Here is a 12,500-nt window from a genome sequence, read left to right as displayed (position 1 = left end):
CCTGAACCAATCACCTGCTCTGTACTGATATACCTGAACCAATCACCTGCTCTGTATTGAACCCCCCACTCTCTCTCTGTACCTCCTGTGGCCTGATGGGGGTTTCTGTGCCTCCTGTGGCCTGATGGGGGTGTTGTACCTCCTGTGGCCTGATGGGGGTTCTGTACCTCCTGTGGCCTGATGGGGGTTATTGTGCCTCCTGTGGCCTGATGGGGGTGTTGTACCTCCTGTGGCCTGATGGGGGTTCTGTACCTCCTGTGGCCTGATGGGGGTGCTGTACCTCCTGTGGCCTGAAGGGGGTTTCTGTACCTCCTGTGGCCTGATCGGGGTGCTGTACCTCCTGTGGCCTGATGGGGGTTTCTGTACCTCCTGTGGCCTGATGGGGGTTTCTGTACCTCCTGTGGCCTGATGGGGGGTTTCTGTACCTCCTGTGGCCTGATGGGGGTGCTGTACCTCCTGTGGCCTGATGGGGGTGCTGTACCTCCTGTGGCCTGATGGGGGTGCTGTACCTCCTGTGGCCTGATGGGGGTTTCTGTACCTCCTGTGGCCTGATGGGGGTTTCTGTACCTCCTGTGGCCTGATGGGGGTGCTGTACCTCCTGTGGCCTGATGGGGGTTTCTGTACCTCCTGTGGCCTGATGGGGGTGCTGTACCTCCTGTGGCCTGATGGGGGTGCTGTGGTCTTAATGCTGACACAGACATGTCTGATCTTTAGAGAAATGTATTTAGTCTGAATAAAGAGTGCAGGAAATAACCGTGCTCGCTCCCTTCCTCCCTCCCTCATCCTCCTTTCCCTCCCTCTCTTCCTCCTCTCCCTCCCTCCCTCTCTCCCTTTCTACCTCCCTCCTCCTCTCCCTTCCTCATCCTCCTCCTCTCCCTTTCTACCTCCCTCCCTCCCTCATCCTCCTCCTCCCCTCCCTTTCTTCCTTCCTCTCTCATCCTCCTCTCCCTCCTCTCCCTTCTACCTCCCTCCTCCTCTCCCTCCCTTCCTCCCTCATCCTCCTCTCCCTCCCTCTCTTCCTCCTCTCCCTCCCTCCCTCTCTCCCTTTCTACCTCCCTCCTCCTCTCCCTCCCTCCCTTCTCCAGGTAATTTCTCTCTCTATCATTCTATTTTCTCTACCGGGTCACAGAGAAACGAGGGAGAGAGAGATCATTAGGGATAGGGGAAGCCATCAGTAAAGTTGTGGCTGCTCCCTTCATCTCTCTCCTCCTCATCCTCTTCCTCCTCCTCTCACCCCCCCCCCCCCCCTCCTCCTCCTCCTCCCCTCCCTCCTCCTCTTCCTCCCTCCCTCATCCTCCTCTCTCTCCACTGTAACAGGACTGAGACACAGTAAGGTGGGGGGGGGGGGGGGGGGTAGGTATGAGGAAAGAATTCAAAGCACCTGGCTTCTCTAACAGACTCCTCTCCAGAGTTAGCTGTTGAGACCACAAATCCCTGAGGACATCGCTGAGAGAGGAAGACACACACACACACACAGTCCTGAGGACATCAGTGAGGAAGAAGGACACACAAGCCCAGCATAAGTAGCCCCAGTAGTAGGGGTGTGACAGAATGTATTTTCACACCTGGCTGAGCCCAGAGGAAGGTGACAGAGTCACATCTCCCAGAACACACACACACACACACACACACACACACACACACACACACACACACACACAGTCCACTTTGGGGAGTTTCAGGGTCATAAACATTATCATGAATAAAATGCTGTCTTAAACAGTACGAGCCCTAAGAGGTGTGTGTGTGTGTGTGTGTGTGTGTGTGTGTGTGTGTGTGTGTGTGTGTGTGTGTGTAACAACCTTCTGTTCCCGATGCTTAAACTGTTTAAATACCTCAATTAGACCTAGGTCACAAAATCCACCACCCCTTAAACTAGCACGCGCACACACACACACACACACACACACACACACACACACACACACACACACACACACACACACACACACACACACACACACACACCTGAAAGCTGCTTTACTGAGGTAAAGTTTACTGACTACACCTGGAGGTATGTGGTGGTCCCACCTGTCTGACTACACCTGGAGGTATGTGGTGGTCCCACCTGTCTGACTACACCTGGAGGTATGTGGTGGTCGTCCCACCTGTCTGACTACACCTGGAGGTATGTGGTGGTCGTCCCACCTGTCTGACTACACCTGGAGGTATGTGGTGGTCGTCCCACCTGTCTGACTACACCTGGAGGTATGTGGTGGTCGTCCCACCTATCTGACTACACCTGGAGGTATGTGGTGGTCGTCCCACCTGTCTGACTACACCTGGAGGTATGTGGTGGTCGTCCCACCTGTCTGACTACACCTGGAGGTATGTGGTGGTCGTCCCACCTATCTGACTACACCTGGAGGTATGTGGTGGTCGTCCCACCTATCTGACTACACCTGGAGGTATGTGGTGGTCGTCCCACCTGTCTGACTACACCTGGAGGTATGTGGTGGTGGTCCCACCTGTCTGGAGATGAATGTTCTGAACGTGGCTCTGGATCAGAACATCAGCTAAATCACTATAGTGTAAATATTACTACCCCTGCAGTGTTTCCCACAGGTACATTGAGTAGCCAGCCAGGTGCTCCACTCCCAGCCGGGAGGGGGGTCTGGGGGGGGTTTGCCCCACTGGTTTTGAATTTATTTATTTTTTTGCAGAAGGAGCTCTATGTTGGTTTACTCTGGTACATTGAGTAGTCAGACAAATAGAAAAAGTAGCCAGACAGGTGCTCCACTCCCAGCCGGGAGGGGGGTCTGGGGGGGGGGGGGGGGGTTTGCCCCACTGGTTTTGTTGGTCAACTCTGGTACATTGTAATGGATTGATTCCGTCTGAAATACACAGCGAAATTAAGTTCACCTCCCAGATAGGAAACATTAGTCGTGGTATCGCGTAGAAAGACGTGGGCTTAACGATTGAAATGACTGAAAATTCATTAAGTGTATTTTCTAGGCCTATTTGATCAGGACTATTTTCTAAGTAAAATAATATTTAAACCTTTAACCTGTCATCTCTTGAGATTAAAGTTTTAGTTACAGTTTTGCTACAAGGTATTAATTACCCCCCAGATGTTTCTTCTTCGAATTATGTATTTTATTAAAACAGAAAAATTAAGTAAATAGCCCACATTATCTTGTTAAATATGTGCCATGACTCCGCGTGGCCGGCTACGTGAAACAGGTTACCATGACTCCGCGTGGCCGGCTACGTGAAACAGGTTACCATGACTCCGCGTGGCCGGCTACGTGAAACAGGTTACCATGACTCCGCGTGGCTGGCTATGTGAAACAGGTTACCATGCGCCATGACTCCGCGTGGCTGGCTACGTGAAACAGGTTACCATGCGCCATGACTCCGCGTGGCCGGCTACGTGAAACAGGTTACCATGCGCCATGACTCTGCGTGGCTGGCTACGTGAAACAGGTTACCATGCGCCATGACTCTGCGTGGCTGGCTACGTGAAACAGGTTAGCATGACTCCGCGTGGCTGGCTACGTGAAACAGGTTACCATGCGCCATGACTCCGCGTGGCCGGCTACGTGAAACAGGTTACCATGGGCCATGACTCCGCGTGGCTGGCTACGTGAAACAGGTTACCATGGGCCATGACTCCGCGTGGCTGGCTACGTGAAACAGGTTACCATGCGGCATGACTCCGCGTGGCTGGCTACGTGAAACAGGTTAACCATGACTCCGCGTCGCTGGCTACGTGAAACAGGTTGCCATGCGCCATGACTCCGCGTGGCCGGCTACGTGAAACAGGTTGCCATGACTCCGCGTGGCCGGCTACGTGAAACAGGTTACCATGACTCCACGTGGCTGGCTACGTGAAACAGGTTACCATGCGGCATGACTCCGCGTGCCTGGCTACGTGAAACAGATTAACCATGACTCCGCGTGGCTGGCTAGGTGAAACAGGTTACCATGCGCCATGACTCCGCGTGGCCGGCTACGTGAAACAGGTTACCATGCGCCATGACTCCGCGTGGCCGGCTACGTGAAACAGGTTACCATGGCTCCGCGTGGCTGGCTACGTGAAACAGGTTACCATGCGCCATGACTCCGCGTGGCTGGCTACATGAAACAGGTTACCATGCGCCATGACTCCGCGTGGCCGGCTACGTGAAACAGGTTGCCATGACTCCGCGTGGCCGGCTGCGTGAAACAGGTTACCATGACTCCGCGTGGCCGGCTACGTGAAACAGGTTACCATGACTCCGCGTGGCCGGCTACGTGAAACAGGTTACCATGACTCCGTGTGGCCGGCTACGTGAAACAGGTTACCATGACTCCGCGTGGCCGGCAACGTGAAACAGGTTACCATGACTCCGCGTGGCCGGCTACGTGAAACAGGTTACCATGACTCCGCGTGGCCGGCTACGTGAAACAGGTTGCCATGACTCCGCGTGGCCGGCTACGTGAAACAGGTTACCATGACTCCGCGTGGCCGGCTACGTGAAACAGGTTACCATGGGCCATGACTCCGCGTGGCTGGCTACGTGAAACAGGTTACCATGCGCCATGACTCCGCGTGGCCGGCTACGTGAAACAGGTTGCCATGACTCCGCGTGGCCGGCTGCGTGAAACAGGTTACCATGACTCCGCGTGGCCGGCTACGTGAAACAAGTTACCATGACTCCGCGTGGCCGGCTACGTGAAACAGGTTACCATGACTCCGTGTGGCCGGCTACGTGAAACAGGTTACCATGACTCCGCGTGGCCGGCAACGTGAAACAGGTTACCATGACTCCGCGTGGCCGGCTACGTGAAACAGGTTACCATGACTCCGCGTGGCCGGCTACGTGAAACAGGTTGCCATGACTCCGCGTGGCCGGCTACGTGAAACAGGTTACCATGACTCCGCGTGGCCGGCTACGTGAAACAGGTTACCATGGGCCATGACTCCGCGTGGCTGGCTACGTGAAACAGGTTACCATGACTCCGCGTGGCCGGCTACGTGAAACAGGTTACCATGCGCCATGACTCCGCGTGGCTGGCTACGTGAAACAGGTTACCATGACTCCGCGTGGCCGGCTACGTGAAACAGGTTACCATGGGCCATGACTCCGCGTGGCTGGCTACGTGAAACAGGTTACCATGACTCCGCGTGGCCGGCTACGTGAAACAGGTTACCATGCGCCATGACTCCGCGTGGCTGGCTACGTGAAACAGGTTACCATGACTCCGCGTGGCCGGCTACGTGAAACAGGTGACAGAAAATATAAAATGTACCTCGTACATTTACATGGGAGACAAAATTCACCAGCTTCCTGCATCTCATCTCCTAAATCATCACATAGAAACACATCGGTGTTGATTCTGGACAGATTGTGGACAGATTTAGGGGAGAGTGAAACCTCTCCCTTCGTTTCCATGTCGTCGCTGGCTTCGGGACAGACAGGCGCCTTGTCGATAGTCGGCTACGAGATGCAGATTGTTCATTCTAGAGGGATCGGACTCCACCGACTAGTTATAAATATAAAATAGACCAGTTTAATGCGAAGAGGGAAATGTAGCCGGCAGAAACTGAGGGTGTAGCCTGATCAGCTCTGATGGTAATGTAGCAGGTAGAAACTGAGGGTGTAGCCTGATCAGCAGCCAGATGGTAATGTAGCAGGTAGAAACTGAGCGTGTAGCCTGATCAGCGCTGATGGTAATGTAGCAGGTAGAAACTGAGCGTGTAGCCTGATCAGCGCTGATGTTAATGTAGCAGGTAGAAACTGAGGGTGTAGCCTGATCAGCAGCCAGATGGTAATGTAGCAGGTAGAAACTGAGGGTGTAGCCTGATCAGCGCTGATGGTAATGTAGCCGGTAGAAACTGAGGGTGTAGCCTGATCAGCGCTGATGGTAATGTAGCCGGTAGAAACTGAGGGTGTAGCCTGATCAGCAGCCTGATGGTAATGTAGCCGGTAGAAACTGAGGGTGTAGCCTGATCAGCGCTGATGGTAATGTAGCAGGTAGAAACTGAGGGTGTAGCCTGATCAGCAGCCGGACAGGGCTGATGGTAATGTAGCAGGTAGAAACTGAGGGTGTAGCCTGATCAGCGCTGATGGTAATGTAGCAGGTAGAAACTGAGGGTGTAGCCTGATCAGCGCTGATGGTAATGTAGCAGGTAGAAACTGAGGGTGTAGCCTGATCAGCGCTGATGGTAATGTAGCAGGTAGAAACTGAGGGTGTAGTCTGATCAGCGCTGATGGTAATGTAGCAGGTAGAAACTGAGGGTGTAGCCTGATCAGCGCTGATGGTAATGTAGCAGGTAGAAACTGAGTGTGTAGTCTGATCAGCGCTGATGGTAATGTAGCAGGTAGAAACTGAGGGTGTAGCCTGATCAGCGCTGATGGTAATGTAGCAGGTAGAAACTGAGGGTGTAGCCTGATCAGCGCTGATGGTAATGTAGCAGGTAGAAACTGAGGGTGTAGCCTGATCAGCGCTGATGGTAATGTAGCAGGTAGAAACTGAGTGTGTAGTCTGATCAGCGCTGATGGTAATGTAGCAGGTAGAAACTGAGGGTGTAGCCTGATCAGCGCTGATGGTAATGTAGCAGGTAGAAACTGAGAGTGTAGCCTGATCAGCGCTGATGGTAATGTAGCAGGTAGAAACTGAGGGTGTAGCCTGATCAGCAGCCGGACAGGGCTGATGGTAATGTAGCAGGTCGAAACTGAGGGTGAAGCCTGATCAGCGCTGATGGTAATGTAGCAGGTAGAAACTGAGGGTGTAGCCCTGATCAGCGGTCCGGACAGCGCTGATGGTAATGTAGCAGGTAGAAACTGAGGGTGTAGCCTGATCAGCAGCCAGATGGTAATGTAGCAGGTAGAAACTGAGGGTGTAGCCTGATCAGCGGCCGGACAGCGCTGATGGTAATGTAGCAGGTAGAAACTGAGGGTGTAGCCTGATCAGCGCTGATGGTAATGTAGCAGGTAGAAACTGAGGGTGTAGCCTGATCAGCGCTGATGGTAATGTAGCAGGTAGAAACTGAGGGTGTAGCCTGATCAGCGCTGATGGTAATGTAGCAGGTAGAAACTGAGGGTGTAGTCTGATCAGCGCTGATGGTAATGTAGCAGGTAGAAACTGAGGGTGTAGCCTGATCAGCGCTGATGGTAATGTAGCAGGTAGAAACTGAGGGTGTAGCCTGATCAGCGCTGATGGTAATGTAGCAGGTAGAAACTGAGGGTGTAGCCTGATCAGCGCTGATGGTAATGTAGCAGGTAGAAACTGAGGGTGTCTCTCTCTCCCCTTTCCCTCCCCTCTCTCTCCCCTTTCCCTCCCTCTCTCTATCCCCCTTTCCCTCCCCTCTCTCTGTCCCCCTTTCCCTCCCCTCTCTCTCCCCTTTCCCTCCCTCTCTCTCCCCCTTTCCCTCCCCTCTCTATCCCCCTTTCCCTCCCCTCTCTCTATCCCCCTTTCCCTCCCCTCTCTCTATCCCCCTTTCCCTCCCCTCTCTCTCCCCCTCCTCCTCTCCCCCTCCTCCCTCCCTCACTCTCCCCCAATCCCCTCTCTCCCTCCTCATCCCCTCCCTCTCTCCCTCCTCCCTCTTCCCCTCCCCTCCTCCCTCGTCCCCTCTCTCTCCCCCTCCTCCCCTCTCTCTCCCCCCTCCCCTCTCCCTCCTCCTCCCCCCCTCCTCCCTCCCCCCTCCTCCCCCTCCTCCTCCTCCTCCTCTCCTCCCCCTCCCTCCCCCCTCCAGAGCCAGCAGTAGTCTAGTGAAGAAGCTCCTTCCATTAAACTGAGCCTGCTAATTAATCTCCATAGAGGAAATGCCAGACAGACAGACCACCCCTGTCTACACACACAGTCTGCTCCCGTGAGGTCGCTGGCAGGCCATTTCATGCTTTATCACCTCTTTTAATTGACAAACAAGCTGTTCTTTTCTCTTAGGCTGAGGTCTATATCACACACACACACACACACACACACACACACACACACACACACACACACACACACACACACACACACACACACACACACACACTTACCGTGATGTGGTACTGTCTCCATATCTCTGGGCAGGCCTGAGGAGAGAATATTATCACAATCAGTGTGGGAGACAGAAAACACATGAACTGTCTCTCTCTCTCTGTGTGTGTGTGTGTGTGTGTGTGTGTGTGTGTGTGTGTGTGTGTGTGTGTGTGTTGGAATTGTTTCTTATCAAACGGAGAGAGAGAGAGAGGGAGGGGAGAGACGGTGGGGGAGAGAAGGGGGAGGAGAGGAGGGTGGGGGAGAGAAGGGAGAGAGGACATCTCTCCCCGGTCCCACTGTGTCTAAAGCTCTCTCTCTCTCCCTCTCTCTCTCTCTCTCTCCCTATCCCTCTCTTCCTCTCTCCCTCTCTCTCTCTCCCCTATCCCTCTCTCCCTCTCTCTCTCTCTCTCTCTCCATCCTAGGGGAACTACGGTAAGTTTCACAATAGGGGAACTACGGTAAGTTTCACAATAGGGGAACTACGGTAAGTTTCACAATAAGGGAACTACGGTAAGTTTCACAATAGGGGAACTACGGTAAATTTCACAATAGGGGAACTACGGTAAGTTTCACAATAGGGGAACTACGGTAAGTTTCACAATAGGGGAATTACGGTGAGTTTCACAATAGGGGAACTACGGTAAGTTTCACAATAGGGGAACTACGGTAAGTTTCACAATAGGGGAACTACGGTAAGTTTCACAATAGGGGAACTACGGTAAATTTCACAATAGGGGAACTACGGTAAGTTTCACAATAAGGGAACTACGGTAAGTTTCACAATAGGGGAACTACGGTAAGTTTCACAATAAGGGAACTACGGTAAGTTTCACAATAGGGGAACTACGGTAAGTTTCACAATAAGGGAACTACGGTAAGTTTCACAATAGGGGAACTACGGTAAGTTTCACAATAGGGGAACTACGGTAAGTTTCACAATAGGGGAACTACGGTAAGTTTCACAATAGGGGAACTACGGTAAGTTTCACAATAGGGGAACTACGGTAAGTTTCACAATAGGGGATACTACGGTAAGTTTCACATTAGAGGGAACTATCGGTAAGTTTCACAATAGGGGAACTACGGTAAGTTTTCACAATAGGGGAACTACGGTAACAAGTTTTCACAAATAGGGGAACTACGGTAAGTTTCACAATAGGGGAACTACGGTAAGTTTCACAATAGGGGAACTACGGTAAGTTTCACAATAGGGGAACTACGGTAAGTTTCACAATAGGGGAACTACGGTAAGTTTCACAATAGGGGAACTACGGTAAGTTTCACAATAGGGGAACTACGGTAAGTTTCACAATAGGGGAACTACGGTAAGTTTCACAATAGGGGAACTACGGTAAGTTTCACAATAGGGGAACTACGGTAAATTTCACAATAGGGGAACTACGGTAAGTTTCACAATAAGGGAACTACGGTAAGTTTCACAATAGGGGAACTACGGTAAATTTCACAATAGGGGAACTACGGTAAGTTTCACAATAGGGGAACTACGGTAAGTTTCACAATAGGGGAACTACGGTAAGTTTCACAATAGGGGAACTACGGTAAGTTTCACAATAGGGGAACTACGGTAAGTTTCACAATAGGGGAACTACGGTAAGTTTCACAATAGGGGAACTACGGTAAGTTTCACAATAGGGGAACTACGGTAAGTTTCACAATAGGGGAACTACGGTAAGTTTCACAATAGGGGAACTACGGTAAGTTTCACAATAGGGGAACTACGGTAAGTTTCACAATAGGGGAACTACGGTAAGTTTCACAATAGGGGAACTACGGTAAGTTTCACAATAGGGGAACTACGGTAAGTTTCACAATAGGGGGAACTACGGTAAATTTCACAATAGGGGAACTACGGTAAATTTCACAATAGGGGAACTACGGTAAGTTTCACAAAAGGGGAACTACGGTAAGTTTCACAATAGGGGAACTACGGTAAGTTTCACAATAGGGGAACTACGGTAAGTTTCACAATAGGGGAACTACGGTAAGTTTCACAATAGGGGAACTACGGTAAGTTTCACAATAGGGGAACTACGGTAAGTTCCACAATAGGGGAACTACGGTAAGTTTCACAATAGGGGAACTACGGTAAGTTTCACAATAGGGGAACTACGGTAAGTTTCACAATAGGGGAACTACGGTAAATTTCACAATAGGGGAACTACGGTAAATTTCACAATAGGGGAACTACGGTAAGTTTCACAAGAAGGGAACTACGGTAAGTTTCACAATAGGGGAACTACGGTAAGTTTCACAATAGGGGAACTACGGTAAGTTTCACAATAGGGGAACTACGGTAAATTTCACAATAGGGGAACTACGGTAAGTTTCACAATAGGGGAACTACGGTAAGTTTCACAATAGGGGAACTACGGTAAGTTTCACAATAGGGGAACTACGGTAAGTTTCACAATAGGGGAACTACGGTAAGTTTCACAATAGGGGAACTACGGTAAATTTCACAATAGGGGAACTACGGTAAGTTTCACAATAGGGGAACTACGGTAAGTTTCACAATAGGGGAACTACGGTAAATTTCACAATAGGGGAACTACGGTAAGTTTCACAATAGGGGAACTACGGTAAGTTTCACAATAGGGAACTACGGTAAATTTCACAATAGGGGAACTACAATAAGTTTCACAATAGGGGAACTACGGTAAGTTTCACAATAGGGGAACTACGGTAAGTTTCACAATAGGGGAACTACGGTAAGTTTCACAATAGGGGAACTACGGTAAGTTTCACAATAGGGGAACTACGGTAAGTTTCACAATAGGGGAACTACGGTAAATTTCACAATAGGGGAACTACGGTAAATTTCACAATAGGGGAACTATGGTAAGTTTCACAATAGGGGAACTACGGTAAGTTTCACAATATTAAATAATGTCACAGATGGAACACAATCTGCTTTCTCTCAAAAACGCATGGCACAAGTCGACTGCAGGTATTAACTGGGGAAAAGTACCTTCCAATGGCTTTACCCCAAATATCCTGCCCTGTTTCCTGCATCTGAGTGGTGATGCAGACAGACCCTGTGATCTGACTGGGGGGCCTCTTCAGGGTGTGTGCATGTGTGTGTTGTGGATTTGTGAAAGTAATTCCTAAAGCTTCTCTCAGGGGCTGACCCCAAATAAAGAGCAGGAGGCAAACCCTTAATCTGAGGGCCCTCGTCTCACACACACACACACACACACACACACACACACACACACACACACACACACACACACACACACACACACACACACACACACACACACACACACACACACACACACACACACACACACACACACACAGAGAGAGAGAGAGGGATAAAGGGTGAACCTCTGTCACGGGCCAGGAATCAAACACATGGAGGAGGGAGGGGGAGATGGGGGGAGGGAGAAAGGGGGAGATGGGGGGAGGGAGAAAGGGGGAGATGGGGGGAGGGAGAAAGGGGGAGATGGGGGGAGGGAGAAAGGGGGAGATGGGGGGAGGGAGAAAGGGGGAGATGGGGGGAGGGAGAAAGGGAAGGAGGGGGAGAAACAGGGTGTGGGTCTGTGTGCAGGGTAAAATAATACATTAATAAAACTCACATGCAAATATCCACCCTTAGGACTTTAAGAAAACATCCTGTAGCCTCCTCTCCTAGCCTCCTCTCCTAGCCTCCTCCCCTAGCCCCTATCTCCTAGCCTCCTCTCCTAGCCTCCTCTCCTAGCCTCCTCCCCTAGCCCCTATCTCCTAGCCTCCTCCCCTAGCCCCTATCTCCTAGCCTCCTCTCCTAGCCTCCTCTCCTAGCCTCCTCCCCTAGCCCCTATCTCCTAGCCTCCTCCCCTAGCCTCCTCCCCTAGCCCCTAGCCTCCTCCCCTAGCCCCTATCCCCTAGCCTCCTCTCCTAGCCTCCTCCCCTAGCCCCTATCCCCTAGCCTCATCCCCTAGCCCCTAGCCTCCTCCCCTAGCCCCTATCCCCTAGCCTCCTCCCCTAGCCCCTATCCCCTAGCCTCCTCCCCTAGCCCCTATCCCCTAGCCTCCTCCCCTAGCCCCTATCTCCTAGCCTCCTCCCCTAGCCCCTATCCCCTAGCCTCCTCCCCTAGCCCCTATCTCCTAGCCTCCTCCCCTAGCCCCTATCTCCTAGCCTCCTCCCCTAGCCCTTATCTCCTAGCCTCCTCCCCTAGCCCCTATCCCCTATCCCCTAGCCTCCTCCCATAGCCCTTATCCCCTAGCCTCCTCCCCTAGCCCCTATCCCCTAGCCTCCTCCCCTAGCCCCTATCCCCTAGCCTCCTCCCCTAGCCCCTATCTCCTAGCCTCCTCCCCTAGCCCCTATCTCCTAGCCTCCTCCCCTAGACCCTATCTCCTAGCCTCCTCCCCTTGCCTCCATCTCCTAGCCCCTATCTCCTAGCCTCCTCCCCTAGCCTCCTCCCCTAGCCCCTATCCCCTATCTCCTAGCCTCCTCCCCTAGCCCCTATCCCCTATCTCCTAGCCTCCTCCCCTAGCCCCTATCTCCTAGCCTCCTCCCCTAGCCCCTATCTCCTAGCCTCC

General features: G+C 52.0%; 1 protein-coding gene across 1 annotated transcript in view; it reads right to left on the bottom strand.

The window, feature by feature from the left end:
• The window catches only part of LOC106595047 (uncharacterized), a 36,705-nt gene extending 28,602 nt beyond the window's left edge, over nucleotides 1-8,103 (bottom strand). The window contains exon 1 of the mRNA XM_082973858.1: nucleotides 7,974-8,103. Within this exon, the coding sequence (XP_082829984.1) occupies nucleotides 7,974-8,057 (84 nt within the window). The 5' untranslated portion in view covers nucleotides 8,058-8,103. The remainder of the gene's footprint in view (nucleotides 1-7,973) is intronic.
• Nucleotides 8,104-12,500: the final 4,397 nt, after the last annotated feature.

This window comes from Salmo salar, chromosome 04 (genome assembly GCF_965601325.2).
Source record: "Salmo salar chromosome 04, fSalSal1, whole genome shotgun sequence".
NCBI lineage: Eukaryota > Metazoa > Chordata > Actinopteri > Salmoniformes > Salmonidae > Salmo > Salmo salar.
Note: the sequence above shows the minus strand (reverse complement) of the source record. Positions and strands in the feature narration are given on the sequence as shown.